This window comes from Neomonachus schauinslandi, chromosome 9, assembly GCF_002201575.2.
Source record: "Neomonachus schauinslandi chromosome 9, ASM220157v2, whole genome shotgun sequence".
NCBI lineage: Eukaryota > Metazoa > Chordata > Mammalia > Carnivora > Phocidae > Neomonachus > Neomonachus schauinslandi.
Window position 1 is genome coordinate 62857760 of NC_058411.1, and position 14837 is coordinate 62872596.

A 14837-nucleotide genomic window follows, 5' to 3' on the forward strand; every position below is an offset into this window, starting at 1 on the left:
CAACAAGTTTAAAGATTAAAGTCTCAAATGGTATTGAAAGCCGAGGAAGACTTGGGGACCAACTGAGAAGTGCTATTACTCAGGGGTTTCTGTGATCAGTAGGCTCCAAATGCCCCTGCCCCAGGTCATCAGTTCAGTTGATTCCTGAAAAGGCACATTAGAACAGAGGAATGAGACATGGAAAATGTTGACCTAACCTGAGAATCCCTGAGGATTCTAGACAAAGACCTGAAATTAATTTTCCTCCATCAATTTTTCTAATTTGGGAGCCACCCCAAGTTCTAAATGAGTCCTCAGTCAATATCCTCAGGATTGCTTTGGAGGTTACTGAACCTCTGAAATAATGTGGGGGCTTGTGTAAAGAAAGAGTCTACAGACCTGTAGCTTTTGCCCTTGGTGTGTAGCTCAATCTCCAATTTTGCTTATAAGCCAAGTGCAAAGTTAGGGCCAGTCTCATGAACTTAGCTGGGTTGAGCACCTCAGAGCAGAAAGATGATGACAGGATGTGAGTCACAAATGAAGAACCCCAGTATGGAAAATGTTTGGGAAAATATTATAATCCAGGAGTACTGAGTGGGTGGGATAATGGCCTTCAATATGCCAGAATGGGAATTCTTAGGCAGAGCACTTATAAGGAAACCACAAGAAAAAGAAGACTGATTTCCTATTAATTGTGATGTAAATTATATGGATGTGATTTTGACAAAGAATAGCACTGTTACTGAAAAAAAAGTAGTGGTTTATGTGCAAAATGCAAAATGCATCAAGAAGAAAAGAAATGTTATTTGGCATCATGAGTGCAATAAAATCTGAGATAATGGCTTATGGTTAGTTAACTTTTGTATTATTTTTTTTCTGTTTCATTCGATTTTTAATACTTATTAGGAATGAAACTAGTATTTTTATATCAATAAGTTACTAAAGATTAATGAGCATTTTTCATATGTAATTCTTGATCCTGACATGAAATGTGAAATCACCTCGCTTTGTTTACATTAGATGAAGACTGTTATTCCAGACATATTATGCCAGAAGATATACTGCATAGTTCTGTTGTTAATGTGGACAGCTGTCCATACAGGAAATAGCTAATAGTCAATAAACTTGCTTAATGTTGGACAGAATTCTTTAGGGAATAAAATATCACCATTTGCTGACTCCCTGGGGAGCTTATATCTTCTCTTAACCAAGACGATTCTCAGGGGACACTAATTAAAGTCAACCAGACCCTTAAAAAGTATAAATAAAGATCTCTCTTTAGAGAAGGTAAAAATTAAAATAACATATTTAGGAAAGGTAACTTAAAACGATAAAAAAATGAGGAAGAAAGAAGACAACTTTTATTTGACCTTGAATGTACTTCTTACTCCATAAGAAATTTTTAAAAGCTAGAGGGTAGTTGTTTCTTGTCATTATACTGTTGCTGATTCTGTGGTTAGTTATTAATTTTATTTTTTATGATTCACAATCTGCTCTTTGAAATATGCCATATGCTCAAAGCAATTCAAGGATGACAACTGTCAGAATTACTCCAATAAAAATTGCCTAAATGAGGAAGATTTACTGCGATCTGATATTTCAGTGGAAAGTCCCTCTACCCTCCCCAACAGCTTTTTCAGACACTGCGAATCTTGCAACCATTTTTTCAGTCAAAATCACATAGTTGTTTTGTAAGAACTTCTAAGACTATTTAAGTAGAATTGGTAAAACATATTAGGCTAAGGGTGAATTAGCAGACATGGGAAAACAATATAGATAGTTATTAGATGGATTGCCTGCAATCAATATGTAAGTTCCAAGCCAGTTTTCTTAAATCACACGCAAATGTATTGACTTGATATGACAACGTCTGTTCTGTGTATCACTAATAAACATGAAACTGAACGAGCCCTGTACTCTGGAAGTAGCAAGCCAAACTGAAGGCAAATTTCTTTTTTCTCTGGCAAGATCTGAGGGGTGGACAGAATCCACCGAGTGCTCCAATGAAAACACATTTTGTTAAATGTTACCAGTCCATTTATCCTTCATTTTGTTTCAGTCTATTTATTAATGCGGTTTCATTTATTGCTATTCATCTTGGAGATAAATCTTTGTCCTTCTATAGAATTACACCAAATAGAATGTGATAAAGGGAACTTTCTTGCAATTATGATGTCGGTGCAGCCTGTCAGCACACAAGGGATGGAAATGAGTTTGGGGACAGGGAAGGGAATTCTAATAGACACCATGATACATACAATGAACGCAAAGATATCCTGAGAGAGAGAGAGACTTGTCAGGCTAATCAGATCTTCCACAGCAAGGTAAAGGCAAGAAGGGTAGCTCTAACCTTGTAAAGATGCTGCAGCTGCTCCTCTGACATCATCAGGTCGTGGCTGTCCATCACGAGGGACTCCATGTCAATCAGCCAATCCCAGAGCTCCTGATATTCGGAATCAAAGTCCAGAAGCCTGAAGATAAGGCACAAAATGTATTATGCATAAATACAGTGTAGTTGTTAAAATCTCATATTAGAATAATATATTCTTGAAAACCCATGATGTTCCTCGGTGATACCTGTAAAAAGAGAAGGCAAAAATTCTCTGTGTGGTTCCACGGTGGGCAAAATAGAAACTCAAGCCTGTGACATAGCATTTCTTAGATTTTGAAAACATAAGATGTTATTCCAGTGCTCATACCTGAGACATATCGTGACTATTTCCATTCACTAACCCTTTCTGAGGATTTACAGCACTTGAACCAAATGACTACTACTCTCCTTGACGGAGAGCACCGCCATATTTAACAGACTGAGAAATGGAGGGTCAGTGCCTTGTGAAAGGTACATGGGTCCAGAATTTGGGGTCAGAATAGCACCCTCAAAATTCAAACCTCTTTCTTGTCCACTAGATTTTCACAGATGTCGCATCCAAAATACATTTATGATTAAGAATACTAATTCAACTAATTTCTCTACAATGATCACAATTTATTATCAGATCTGAAATATCATTTTCACTGGGAAATGACTCAATCATTTATTTGTCCCTCTGCTGTCTATCTGCCTATCTCTGCAAACATATATCCTACATTTATTGTCATGGATGAGTAGCCAGCATTTCAGCTTAACACTCAGAGATAGGCTTGAGTGACTCTGGTAAGCCGGGGAGAACCGGGGGCAGATCCAGTATTAGACAGGTGTTCCCCACAGACGTGTAGGAAACAAAGGTAAGGACAGGAAGTCAAAACAATGAATCTTTGAATAGCCAGCAATCATTAAAATTCAAAGGAGGATCACTATGGTTTTCAACAAAATAAATCATTAGAATAAGGAGCTTAAAAGGATTAATGTGATTCTCTATTGAAAGCCTGGTGAATAAGTAAAGCCCAGATTCTTCTAAAACACTGTGATCAGAAAATGAAAGTGCAGGATGAAAAACTATGACTTTGTCCTTCCCCCCCAAAAAATCATCTCCCTAAAAGGAACCCACATCCTTGTCAAACTGTAACTGAGCAAAACCCTATCAGTGCCAATGAAGCAGCAGGCTCAAGAACGAATCTGGATTTATCAAGTGAGTATCTTATTACTACCTTGTTCCTGTCTCTATACATTCAATGACTACTTTCTACAAAAATGAACATCCACTTGTCATAATTTACAATTTAATCTTAATCAATCTGTCAAAGAAAACTTAAGGTGTGTCTGGTGATAGAGGAGACTAGATCTAGGACTGTCTGTTTTATTTTAATTACCTTACCATAATTATAAAGATTATTGATTAACACCATAAGGATCCAGGGGCAAGGATCGTCATTGGCTGACGCATAGAACTGACGTTTAACTGAATGCTGATGCTGGGCACCAGTGATGTGACCAAAAGCTTCAGCAAGGCTATGGTGGCCTAGAGCAGGGTTTCTCAGATTTAATGTGCACATTACAGAGATGAGGATTTTGTTGAAATGCAGGCCCTGATTCAGTAATTCTAGGGTGGGGCCTGAGATTCTGCATTCTTGTCAATGGGCAATGCCGCTGGTCACAGGCCTCGCTTTCAATAGCAAAGTATTCCAGCATACACGAGAAATCTGAAATAGTATCCCATTTCAAAATACTAAAAAACAAAAACCACCATAACAGGGACAGACAAACCACCAAGCTTTCTTTATTAACTCTGTGAGCGACTAATAAGGAATGACTAACAAGCATTTGCTCACATGACAAGGACAATCGTTTAGAAATACTACCTGAATTATGGTCATCATTTCTCTCTCCTTGCACCCTCCCACATTTTAGCCATAAAGACAGGGGAAGGCACGGGGCACCTGGGTGGTTCAGTCGGTTAAGCGTCTGCCTTTGGCTCAGGTCATGATCCCAGAGTCCTGGGATGGAGTCCCGAATCAGGCTCCCTGTTCCACGGGGAGCCTGCTTCTCCCTCTCCCTCTGCCACTCCTGCTGCTTGTAATCTCTGGCTCTCCCTAACTCTCTTTCAAAAAAAAAAGTAAAATCTTAAAAAAAAAAAAAAAGACAGGGGAAAGGGGAACGTCACCCCCCAAATTAGGGAAGTATGATTCTGGGGAATAGTAGAAATAGCAAAGGAAAAGTAAAGGGAAAAGCTCACCCTTGCCATATCAGTGGATTTAAATAAGGAAGAAATAAAGGCAAGAGGAGCTCATGCTAAGATGTGGATCCTTCCTCCTCTTGGACTAAGACCCGGAGAGGAGGTACATGAGACAGGTTGAAAGGAAAGTCAAAAGCACCAGGATATCAGCTCCATTTCCTGCTAGGAAGTCTGGGAAGAGACTTCACCATAACCTGGAGTGGGGATGTTACAGTCAGAGAGAACTTTGGTCAGGACTCCCTTTGCTACCTGTTCTTTTATCCCCTCGATGAGGACACTGTTCTCTTGCTTCCCACCCCCCAAGAGGTTTCTGGGATTTCACCTGGTGAACCTGACAGAGGTGTTGCCATGGGAGCAAAGGCACACTGACCCCAAGGAGAGGCAGGGGGAGCTCTGAAGCCAGACCTCAGAGAGTTGGCAGGGTCAGTGAGGGTTGAGTTGAGGCTTAGTCAGCAGGAAATACCTCCTGACCAAGCCAAGAGATAACAACACAGCCACAGCCCTCTGTGGGGGACAACCTCGGAATATTAAGGGCAAGATCCATTTCAACGAACCCAGCCAGCCCCTACCCAAGGGCCACGGTGAGCCAGGGGAACTCACCACACCCCGGAATCACAAGGTCATGTAAACCCAGATGCTATCTTAGAAAAAAGAAGGGAGAGAAATAAATCTGAAAAACAGCATTTACCCCAAGAGGTAGCTCCCCAGTGACGATATTCATTTACTAGGGGAGGCTACAAGGACTGTGTTGAAGAGCCTGGCCTCTGATCTTAAAGCATTTACCAGGAAATTATGTGTTTACAGTGTTTCATAAAAATTACCAATCAGCAAGGAAAATAAAGGGGCCTGTTTTCTTTTCCATATGTGTACAAAGAAAAGAAATTTTGATTAGGACCAAACAAGTCAAGGGTAAGAGGTGAACTTATCTTTGCACGTCTAGTGCTCAGCATAGCACCTGGTGAATGATGATGAGTGAATGTAGATCATGAAGCCACAAACCTTTAGTGGGGCAGGAGTGACTTCAGAAGAGCAGCATGCGGTAGAGATAATAGTGTCTCCTCCCCAAATGCCAACACCAGCACAACCAGTGCCACACGGATAGGTTCTGAAGGGGGGGGGTTTGCCTTCGAGTCCACGATAATGGTGCATTTGTTTACTTCAAGATTATGTGCAGTAGCTTCTTGATTAAGGTGAGTTGCCCCACCCCCCCCCATTCCTTCCACCTCTTCCCCTTTTCTACACTGAAAATGAAAGGAGGCTGAAATAAACCAAACATATATACGGGATGGTAAAATGTTCAGAACCATGGACATTTTTTCACTGGCTCCTTACCACTCCTTTAAATCTACAGAGCTGTTCCCTCCTATGATTCCCCTTAGCAAGGGACTTGGAACAAAAACCCATTTCTTCTAATTAAATGCACCTCAGCTTTCTTTACAGGGAGTCTACAGGGAAGACCCACAAGAGGCAAATGAACCTAACACAGATACTCACCCTTTCTTCAGTCTGGTCTATTTTTCATTTTAGCTGAGAGTATGTAGGCTTGAGTTTGTTAGCTACAGTAAATGCTTTGGTTTCATATTTTGCTTCATTAGTATAGAATCGACAGCAGTGTTTTCCAAACAACAATTCTCATAAGGTCCTAATACTGAAGACAAAAACACTTCTTTTAAGCATTTGTGCCTGATTTCAGATTCTCGGCCACGTGTTAATTCTCAGCTTAGAAAAGACTTCAGAACTTTCCAAATTTAGGGAAATCAAATATGTAACTTCATAGCAAATTACAAACGAATTACTAGAATTTCTTTGTTGGTTCTTCGAAAGCTTCTGAAATGAATGCAATTAAATGTGCTCATTATTTCAGGAAAATTCTTAGGTAAGAAAGTAGTTTACTTTCTTATGCTTATATTACCTGCAAAGGTGTGCGAAGTGTTTTTCAAGTGATTTTGTGAAAGACAGAGTCTTCCAGGCAAAGCGCCAGCTACTATACACGAAAACAGAGAGGATCATAGATGAGTGAATTTATCAAGGGTAGCACAGAACTAGTTAACAGTTTTATATCCCTTTGAAGAATATGCTGATTCTATCAGCGGAATTCAGAACGAGGTTGTTTTTTGAATTCTTGGTGACAAAGGCCCTAGTAGTCTCCCTTTTTAGAAGAGAGAGAGGGGCAACTGAAATTGTGGCAAGTGACTCACAATCTTATAAGGGACATAAATATGGGAACTACTCTTTTGGAGGGATTTTCCTCATAAAATTTTCTCTGTTAGTTGTGTTTCAGTTTGTGTTAACTCATCCACTCAAATATGTAATCTGTTCGATGTTCAAAGTTCTCAAAGCGTATCTTTTCAATAACCTATGAATCTGGTATATTCTCTACGAAAATGTTACAAAGCAAACTCCTATGTACTCTAGGAAAGTGTTATAAAGCAAACACATCACCAAAATGGTATTCATTTGGATACTTCTCCTTTAAATTGCCATATACTCGATCTTAAATGGGTCACAATAAAAGAGTTGGACATTCTGCTGTAGGTATAATATTCCCATTTTAGGAGGTTGAAAAGCTTATTCATGTTATGAGGAGAAACAGCCTTCTAACTCAAAGTCCATCTTCATTAGACAAGTACAGAATTATGAATGTTTATTTCACAGAGAATTTAATAGAGATGCAGACAAAGCTATGAGAAATAAATGTGCAAATTTTCTTTAGTGTTTGTTTCTAAGTTTGGGTTAACTACTCTGGGTAATTGACAAAAATATTTCCCAACACGGGCGCCTGGGTGGCTCAGTTGGTTAAGCAACTGCCTTCGGCTCAGGTCATGATCCTGGAGTCCCGGGATCGAGTCCCGCATCGGGCTCCCTGCTCGGCGGGGAGTCTGCTTCTCCCTCTGACCCTCCTCCCTCTCATGCTCTCTGTATCTCATTCTCTCTGTCTCAAATAAATAAATAAAATCTTTAAAAAAAAAAAATATTTCCCAACATCCTGTCCACCATTTTACTCTGTCTTTTCAAGGTTACAAAAAGATTCCAGGGCTTTTCACCGCAGAAATAAAATACTAACAAGCTTATTCAGTATCATTTTTCTGCAGATTGGATAGCAATACATTATTTGTAAGGCTAGCATAGTTTAAGAAATAATCCTTCCTCTAAACCCTGATGGGAGTTATGTTTGACTAGCTAAGTGTTTGAATACATAAATGCATTCAGCCTTTGGTATTTAAAGTGAGCATCATTAACTCAACATTTCAACTTAAACTTTGCTTAAAAGATAAAGTTTCACCCAAGTGAAATCAATGGGAGGTGTGTGTGAATATATGAGGTTTCAACTTGGCCCACTGAGGAATTTTGATTAAAACAGACAACCAAATGAAGAAATCATCAAAACAGAGTAATTATTGGTTGAAGAAAAGATAACACTAAAAAGTCTTGGCGGTTTTTCTACCTAAGTCTCAGTAACATATATTTGGGAGCATTTAAGACTCCATCTTTCATATGCTTTATGGTTTATTTCACACCAACACATCTAAAAACAAAAGACGGGTTCCTAAAATACCAGCTTGTCTATAGCGGGACTTCTATTAAATGATCCAATTTTCCTAGCTTCTTTAGCATATTGATTCTTTCCCCAAATATTCACTAAGTGTTCACTGTTCACATTATTTGCTCAAGGAAGTTTGCCTCTGCTTTTCAAAAAAGACACTAAAGGGAGTGGTAACAAAATCTTGTACAAATATGGTTTAAGTATGTTACTGAAGTAAAAGACTAATCATAGATCCGAATTTCCCATCACCCTTCACTCCATGTGGCATGTAAGCCCAGAAGGGAGATGGAACAGGGGCACCTGCCCCAATCATAATATCATTAAAGAATAAAATGTAGCTTTCTAGACATGGAATCTGATACGCCCAGTTGCATGTAGAATCCCTTTCCACTCTAAACATATTAAAGTGTGGACACTAATTTATTATTTTGAATGAAAATTCATGAGCGACTTCCTCATGAGAAAAGCAGCCTGCCTTTGCCATTAATAAATAAAAAGGAATATGGAGTTCTTTCCAGCAGTAATTTTCTCAACTCTCATTTATGCCCACATACATGTGAAAATGCCTGAGAAAAAGAAAATCAACTCTACAAATTTGTTAATGATTGGCCCTACTTTCTCATGGACTCATGGGTGGCCTGTCCATAAACAGTGGTTACTGTAACAAAAGCCGTAGGGCAAAACAAAATTCTCATCTCCAAGGTTAGAAAATATCAATTAGAAATATCAGTGTAGATTTCTGGATGTATTTGGAGGATTCTGTTAGGCTGTCAGGAAGTCAAACCCTTATCTAAATTTCCAGATCATATAATACACTGGACTAAGTTCCAGCCAAAGAGCTGGAAAACATTCTGAAGAATTTAGAATCAGAAGTGATTCTTACACAAATAGAGGGACGATACAATGCAAGAAATGATGTCATTTTAAGAAAAGAAAAGAATGAATCTTCCTGTGTCACCAGTTGTGTGTTAGAGGGAACTGGATCTACACAATCTGTTGGCACAGTGGGGTGAGTTGGGCAGCTTACCCACCCTACGCCTCACTGGTTCTCAAAGATTTAATAGGCAATAGAGAATATTTACTCTTATGGTTAGGTTAGGGCACGAAGTAAATAATCTGGAAATTATTCTCTGCCTCCTAATCCCTAACAAAAGCCTGGTAGCAGAATTAACATAGAGAGCCCACCTAGAATGATTTTGTTTGTCTCCTCCATTGAGGCCAAGCCTGCCCAGAGAGTGCTGAGCTCAGACTACAAGGTTTTAGTTACTTGTAGGACTGCTCTTACTGAATTATGCTTTGACATCACTTCCTCAGCCTACGTTTAAAAACTGCCTTGGGAATTCATTTCTCTTGTAGGGATGTACTATCACAGATGCTGTCTTCTCCTTAAAGAGCTACAGGAGAAATTCCTCAGGCCTCAATGGCATAAGAAGTTGTGTTTCCCTCGATTTATACTATTTCTAATCTTAGGACACCATGAATTTTCTGATAGAGGAGACTTTTTTTCTTTTCTTTGGTATGGAAAATTGAGAGCCAAATCAAAACCCCTCTTGAGGACATGCAGAGAATACGCATTTGTTTTCTTACACAGATTTTACTTTTGCTTAACTTACTTCAGTCAAATATTTATCTTAATTTATTGTACATATTTTTGTAAGTTGACTCAAATCCTTTGTTAAGTAGATGGGGAAATGAAGAAAGGAATAAATTTTAAAAGAGAAGTGTTAAGCTCTGCCCATTACGATGAGGTAGATTAGATTTGTCTTTGGTACCCTCCGATTGTCCCTGCTATCATCTCTCTGTCTCTTCAGTGGGCCTCATCAACTCTCCAAAGCAGTATAAAAATTAAGATGGAAGGGAGATACACCTATATATATCTTTATTAGTTGACTTTATTGTTAACTTTGAAGTAGTAGTTCCCCAGAAAGTATGCTTCTGCCTCTGGTTTGCCCTTTGCTAGATACTGGCATGGATAGCATTAGATCACTCAAGTGGAGGGCTGTCCGGGTCTAAAATTAGTTTAATGTATTTGCACATTAAAAGGGTATAATATTGTGACTCCAATGAATACATTTCTACTGGTGAGATTTTTTTTTTTTAGCCCAGAAAGACCTATTTTAATGATTGCATAGTACCCAGAATCAGTCATCCAGAAGGTAGCCACGTACTTCTTGCTCCTTTTGACTGCATGCTGTTTGTGATCTTAGTATTTAGTAACATCAGAGTACCAAAGATGGAGCGAAAACAACATGAAATGCACACCGATCAGCTATTCATTAGATTGAGACAGGACAAGAGTCAGAGGAAGAAAGTAGAAATTCAGGGTGAAAATGAAGTTTCTTTGGGTTGCCTAGGGATTTATCTGTGAGAGCATTCTCAACGTTAGCACAAATGAGAGACAGCACTTCATTTTATGGCTGGTGTGTACCAAAAAGAAGATTTTATGTAGCAACATTCCAAAAACACCCATTGGGCACAAATTCAAAATGCTCATTCTGTGTGTGTGTGAGACAGAGAGAGAATACAAGTAAGCATCTATGTTCATCTACCTGCGACAGCGATATTGTTGGCACGGTGCTCAACAGAAAACCGGGAAGATCACCCTGCAGCAGTAAAATCCAGGGTGATCATATCCCTTCTCAGGTGGTTAAAATTATTCAGTGTATCTTATTGCTTAATTAACTTAGAGAATCAAATTTGATCTTTAATCAAACAATAGTTTAAATAGTGATATATTTGTTTTCATTTGTCAAAATCATTTCCCTTTGGCAATGCTTTATACATATCTGTGTGTGTTTTTTCATACCAATACAGAGATGCTTCTTTTTCTGAAGGAAAATGGACTCATCTTTCCTGCCAAACTTAATCTTTTGTCTATTTAAAAGTTCATTTAGTTCAGCCTATTGTGCTTGGGAATTACCTATATATCCTGTTTGTATTTGGGAGTAAAATTTACACCAAAACCTTGCATGGTGAGGAGTGAATTACTTGTATATTCTTAGATACAGGGCATAAACCTTGACTATGTCTACATCTGTAGACATTGCCCGAATTTCCCCATAGCCAGAGGAAGCCTGGCATATGGCCAATGAGACTCTCTTCTAGAACTTTACCACAGGAGTATAAGTCCCTGAGAACTCGCTTAGTATTCCCTCCTGATCCCAGGAAGCAGAGTCAGGAAAGAGCTCCATGCCCTTCTGCTTCAACAACATCAAATTATTATTTATAGTAACTCTCAATACACACACACTCGCACGCATACACACACACCCTCCCTACACAGTTACCGTCTTGTGGCTGAAATCCTTACCTTCCCTCTACCCAACCTTTTTCTAATAGCTAATATCTATGCACCTTTTATGAAAGCTCAGATATTCCCTCCCCCCCATACATCTCCCTGATTAGGCAGACCTCCTAAGGACCCCCATAATACACTCTATCTCGAATTTTACCCACGTTTCATAAGGATGTATCTATCTGAGCGTCTTTGTCTTTCTCCCTCAGTAGACTGAAGACTATATAAGTTTTTTGTATCTTTTCTATTCCTAGTACCTCATACCACTCCCTGCAACATAGTAGTTCCTCAATGCATATTTCATTAACTAATTTTTATATATCTACTACATTATAAATATTTTAGATATTTTCTTATTGATTATTTTATTTCTGTGCTACAAAAAGTATATGGAGTAGGGGGGTAGGGGGATGAGAAAAATAGGTGAAGGGGATTAAGTGGTACAAGCTTCCAGTTATAAAATAAATAAGTCACGGAGATGAGAAGTACAGCATGTGGAATATGGTCAATAATATTGTAATAACATTGTATGGTGATAGGTTATAACTACACTTATTACGGTGAGCACAGCTTAATGTATAGAATTCCTGAATCACTATGTTGTGCACCTGAAACTAATATAGCATTGTATGTTAACTATACTCTGGTAACAAAAAATAAAAAATCCAAGAATATGAAGTACACTGGGATAACTATTCCCATTTTACAGACAAGAGATATTGCCTCTTGAGGAAGTTAAGTGTCCCAATCAAGGTCACATAGCGAAAAAGCAGCAGAATGCCAACTTGAACTCCAGTCTCTAATTTTTAATCTAGGAGACACTCTCTCCTCCTTTAAAAAAATTAGACTAGAGAGAATTCATGACTATCCCTAAAGGTAAAGATTATTTGTGTCGTGGGAAGCAATCTGAGCAGTCCTAATTCACTCTAATATCTAGGATCAGAAGCTTTTACCTGCAGCTTTTAAAAAAATTTTTTTTAAAAGATTTTATTTATTTATTTGACAGAGAGAGACACAGCGAGAGAGGGAATACAAGCAGGGGGAGTGGGAGGAGGGAGAAGCAGGCTTCCCACCAAGCAGGGAGCCTGATCCGGGGCTCGATCCCAGGGCCCTGGGATCATGACCTGAGCCAAAGGCAGATGCCCCTAACAACTGAGCCACCCAGGAGCCCCTTACCTGCAGCTTTGGGACAGAAAATAATAGGTGACTGTAGCCCTAAATTCCTGCCAATCAAGATACCACCTGGAATTCTCAATGATGGAGTTTTTATTTTGGAAGACTTGTTTAATATAGCAGGAAAGATTCCAACTGAAAGCAAAATGTTCGGATTATCCATACTTTTTTCAAACAAACATTCCTTAAAGATAGCGTCACGTCCATCTGGGTGAGGGAGTAGTTTACCATAAAGTAAGTTCCTACCTCTCTCAGCCTCTGCTACCCAAGAGTTATCACACTGTCCTTGCTCGTGGTTGAGGAGCCCCAAACATTCCTGAGCTCCAGACCTGCTCCCTGGGCATTTCCGCTTGGATGTTCTACAGACCATCTAAAGAGCTATGTCTCCAAAACTCAACTTCTTTCCCCCACTCCTGCTCCTCCCCTTTCTTCCCCACCTCAGTGAGTGACATGTTCATCTGCCAGAGTGCACAAGCCTGAACCACGGAAGTCCATTCTTCAATTCCCCCTCCTTTAATGCCCCCTACCCACTTGGTGCCCAAGGCCTGTCTTCAACGTCCTTCTTTCAGTTTCCACTGGAAACTTTGAGCTTCCATTGCTATGGTCCTAGCTCAGGCCCTATTTGTCACGTGGATGACTAGAAGAGCATCTTGATGGAGCACTGCCTATTCTTGCCCATGGCAGTCTATTCTCCACACCACTGCCAGCATATCATTTCAAAACTGACACGCCGGGCAGTCTTTACTGGTACTAGAGGTTTGTACATACTGCTGTGTCCGTGGGAAGCATTCTCATTGTCACTTCTGGCCCTGAGGCGTATTCCATGACACTTTTGGAAGATTTTCCTGATTTACATCCATCTACCACACACTGTGTCCCATTGTATCTACATCCCCAGTACAGCCTGCACCTAAAAGTGGTTCAACAAATATTCAATGTTAAATGACACAAAAGTCATTTGAATCCAAATCCTCCCATTTTCTTTCTCCTCCCTGAACTACAGTTAGAACATCAGAGTGGCTCCTTTCCCTCTCTTCCTCATTCCCCTCACCTGATGGGTCATCATCGGTTCTTTCTGGCTTTAGTCTCCAATTCAGTCTCCACATTCTCAATTAATTTCTCAACTAAAATCTTCACTGACTAAAGCAGTGTCCTCAAATAGCAGCATCAGAACCACCTGGAGGGCTCATTAAACAAAGGTTGCTGGTCCCCAGATCTAGACTTCCCAATTTAGTAGGTCTGGAATGGGACTAAGAATTGGCATTTCTGACAAATTCCCAGGAGATACTGATGCTGCTGGTTCAGAGAACACACTTTGAAAACCACTAGTGCAAAGGTTCTCAGCTGGAAGTGGGCATTAGGACATATTTATATCTTGGCTCAGGCCTGCCTACTGATTGAGAATTTTCAGTGGGGTGGGGCAGGAAGGCATTTCTCAGCTTAAAGGCTCCTCGGGTGATTCTGATGCACTATCCTGGTTAAGAACCATGAATTCAATGATTAACTCCAGGAGCAGGACATCACCTTCTTCACAAGCCTTATTTTTCACACACACCCAACTTGCCATTTTGCTTTCCAGTCACATGGAACCACAAGGCAGCCTGATGATTCCAGACCTTCGCTCCCTCTTTCTGAGCCCCAGATCACTTTTAGCTACTCATTTGTGCATCCATTCATTCACTGAGCATCTAGCACACACCAAGGACCAGATGCAGGGCAGAGTGTGGTGAGCGTGACACATGCAACTTGGCCTCATGGAGCCTACCCTGCTGCTCTAAGCTCCTCTAGCACCCTCTGCCTCCCCTTCTCTCTCATTTCCCAGGTAAATACTGGCTTACTGTCACACTTCCTTGCTGGACGGTAAATTTCATGAAGGCAGGGACCGTGGTCTGTCGTTGGAGGTGCCCAATAAACATTTGTTCAGATTAAACTGAAAAGCTCTTCCCCTCACCCAGCCTTCCTTCTTTCTCTTTTCTTTGAGTATAGTTGACACACTACCTTACATTAGTTTCAGGCGTACAACTTAGTGATTTGACAGGTTTATATGTTATGCTATGTTCACCATAAGCATAGCTGCCATCTGTCCCCTTACATCACTATTACAATATCACTGACTGCATTCCTATGCTCTGCTTTTTATTCCTGTGACTTACTCCATAATTGGAGGCCTGTATCTCTCTTTCCCCTTCACCCATTTTGCTCACTCCCTCTCCCCTCCCCTCTGTCAGTC

The 14837-nt window shown here is 40.0% G+C and overlaps 1 protein-coding gene across 1 annotated transcript in view; it reads right to left on the minus strand.

Annotated features, from left to right (window-relative positions):
• AKAP6 (A-kinase anchoring protein 6) overlaps positions 1 to 14837 on the minus strand; it is a 367046-nt gene that overhangs the window by 106746 nt on the left and 245463 nt on the right. The window contains exon 8 of the mRNA XM_021695522.1: positions 2330 to 2450. Coding sequence (XP_021551197.1) covers positions 2330 to 2450 — 121 coding nt within the window. The remainder of the gene's footprint in view (positions 1 to 2329; positions 2451 to 14837) is intronic.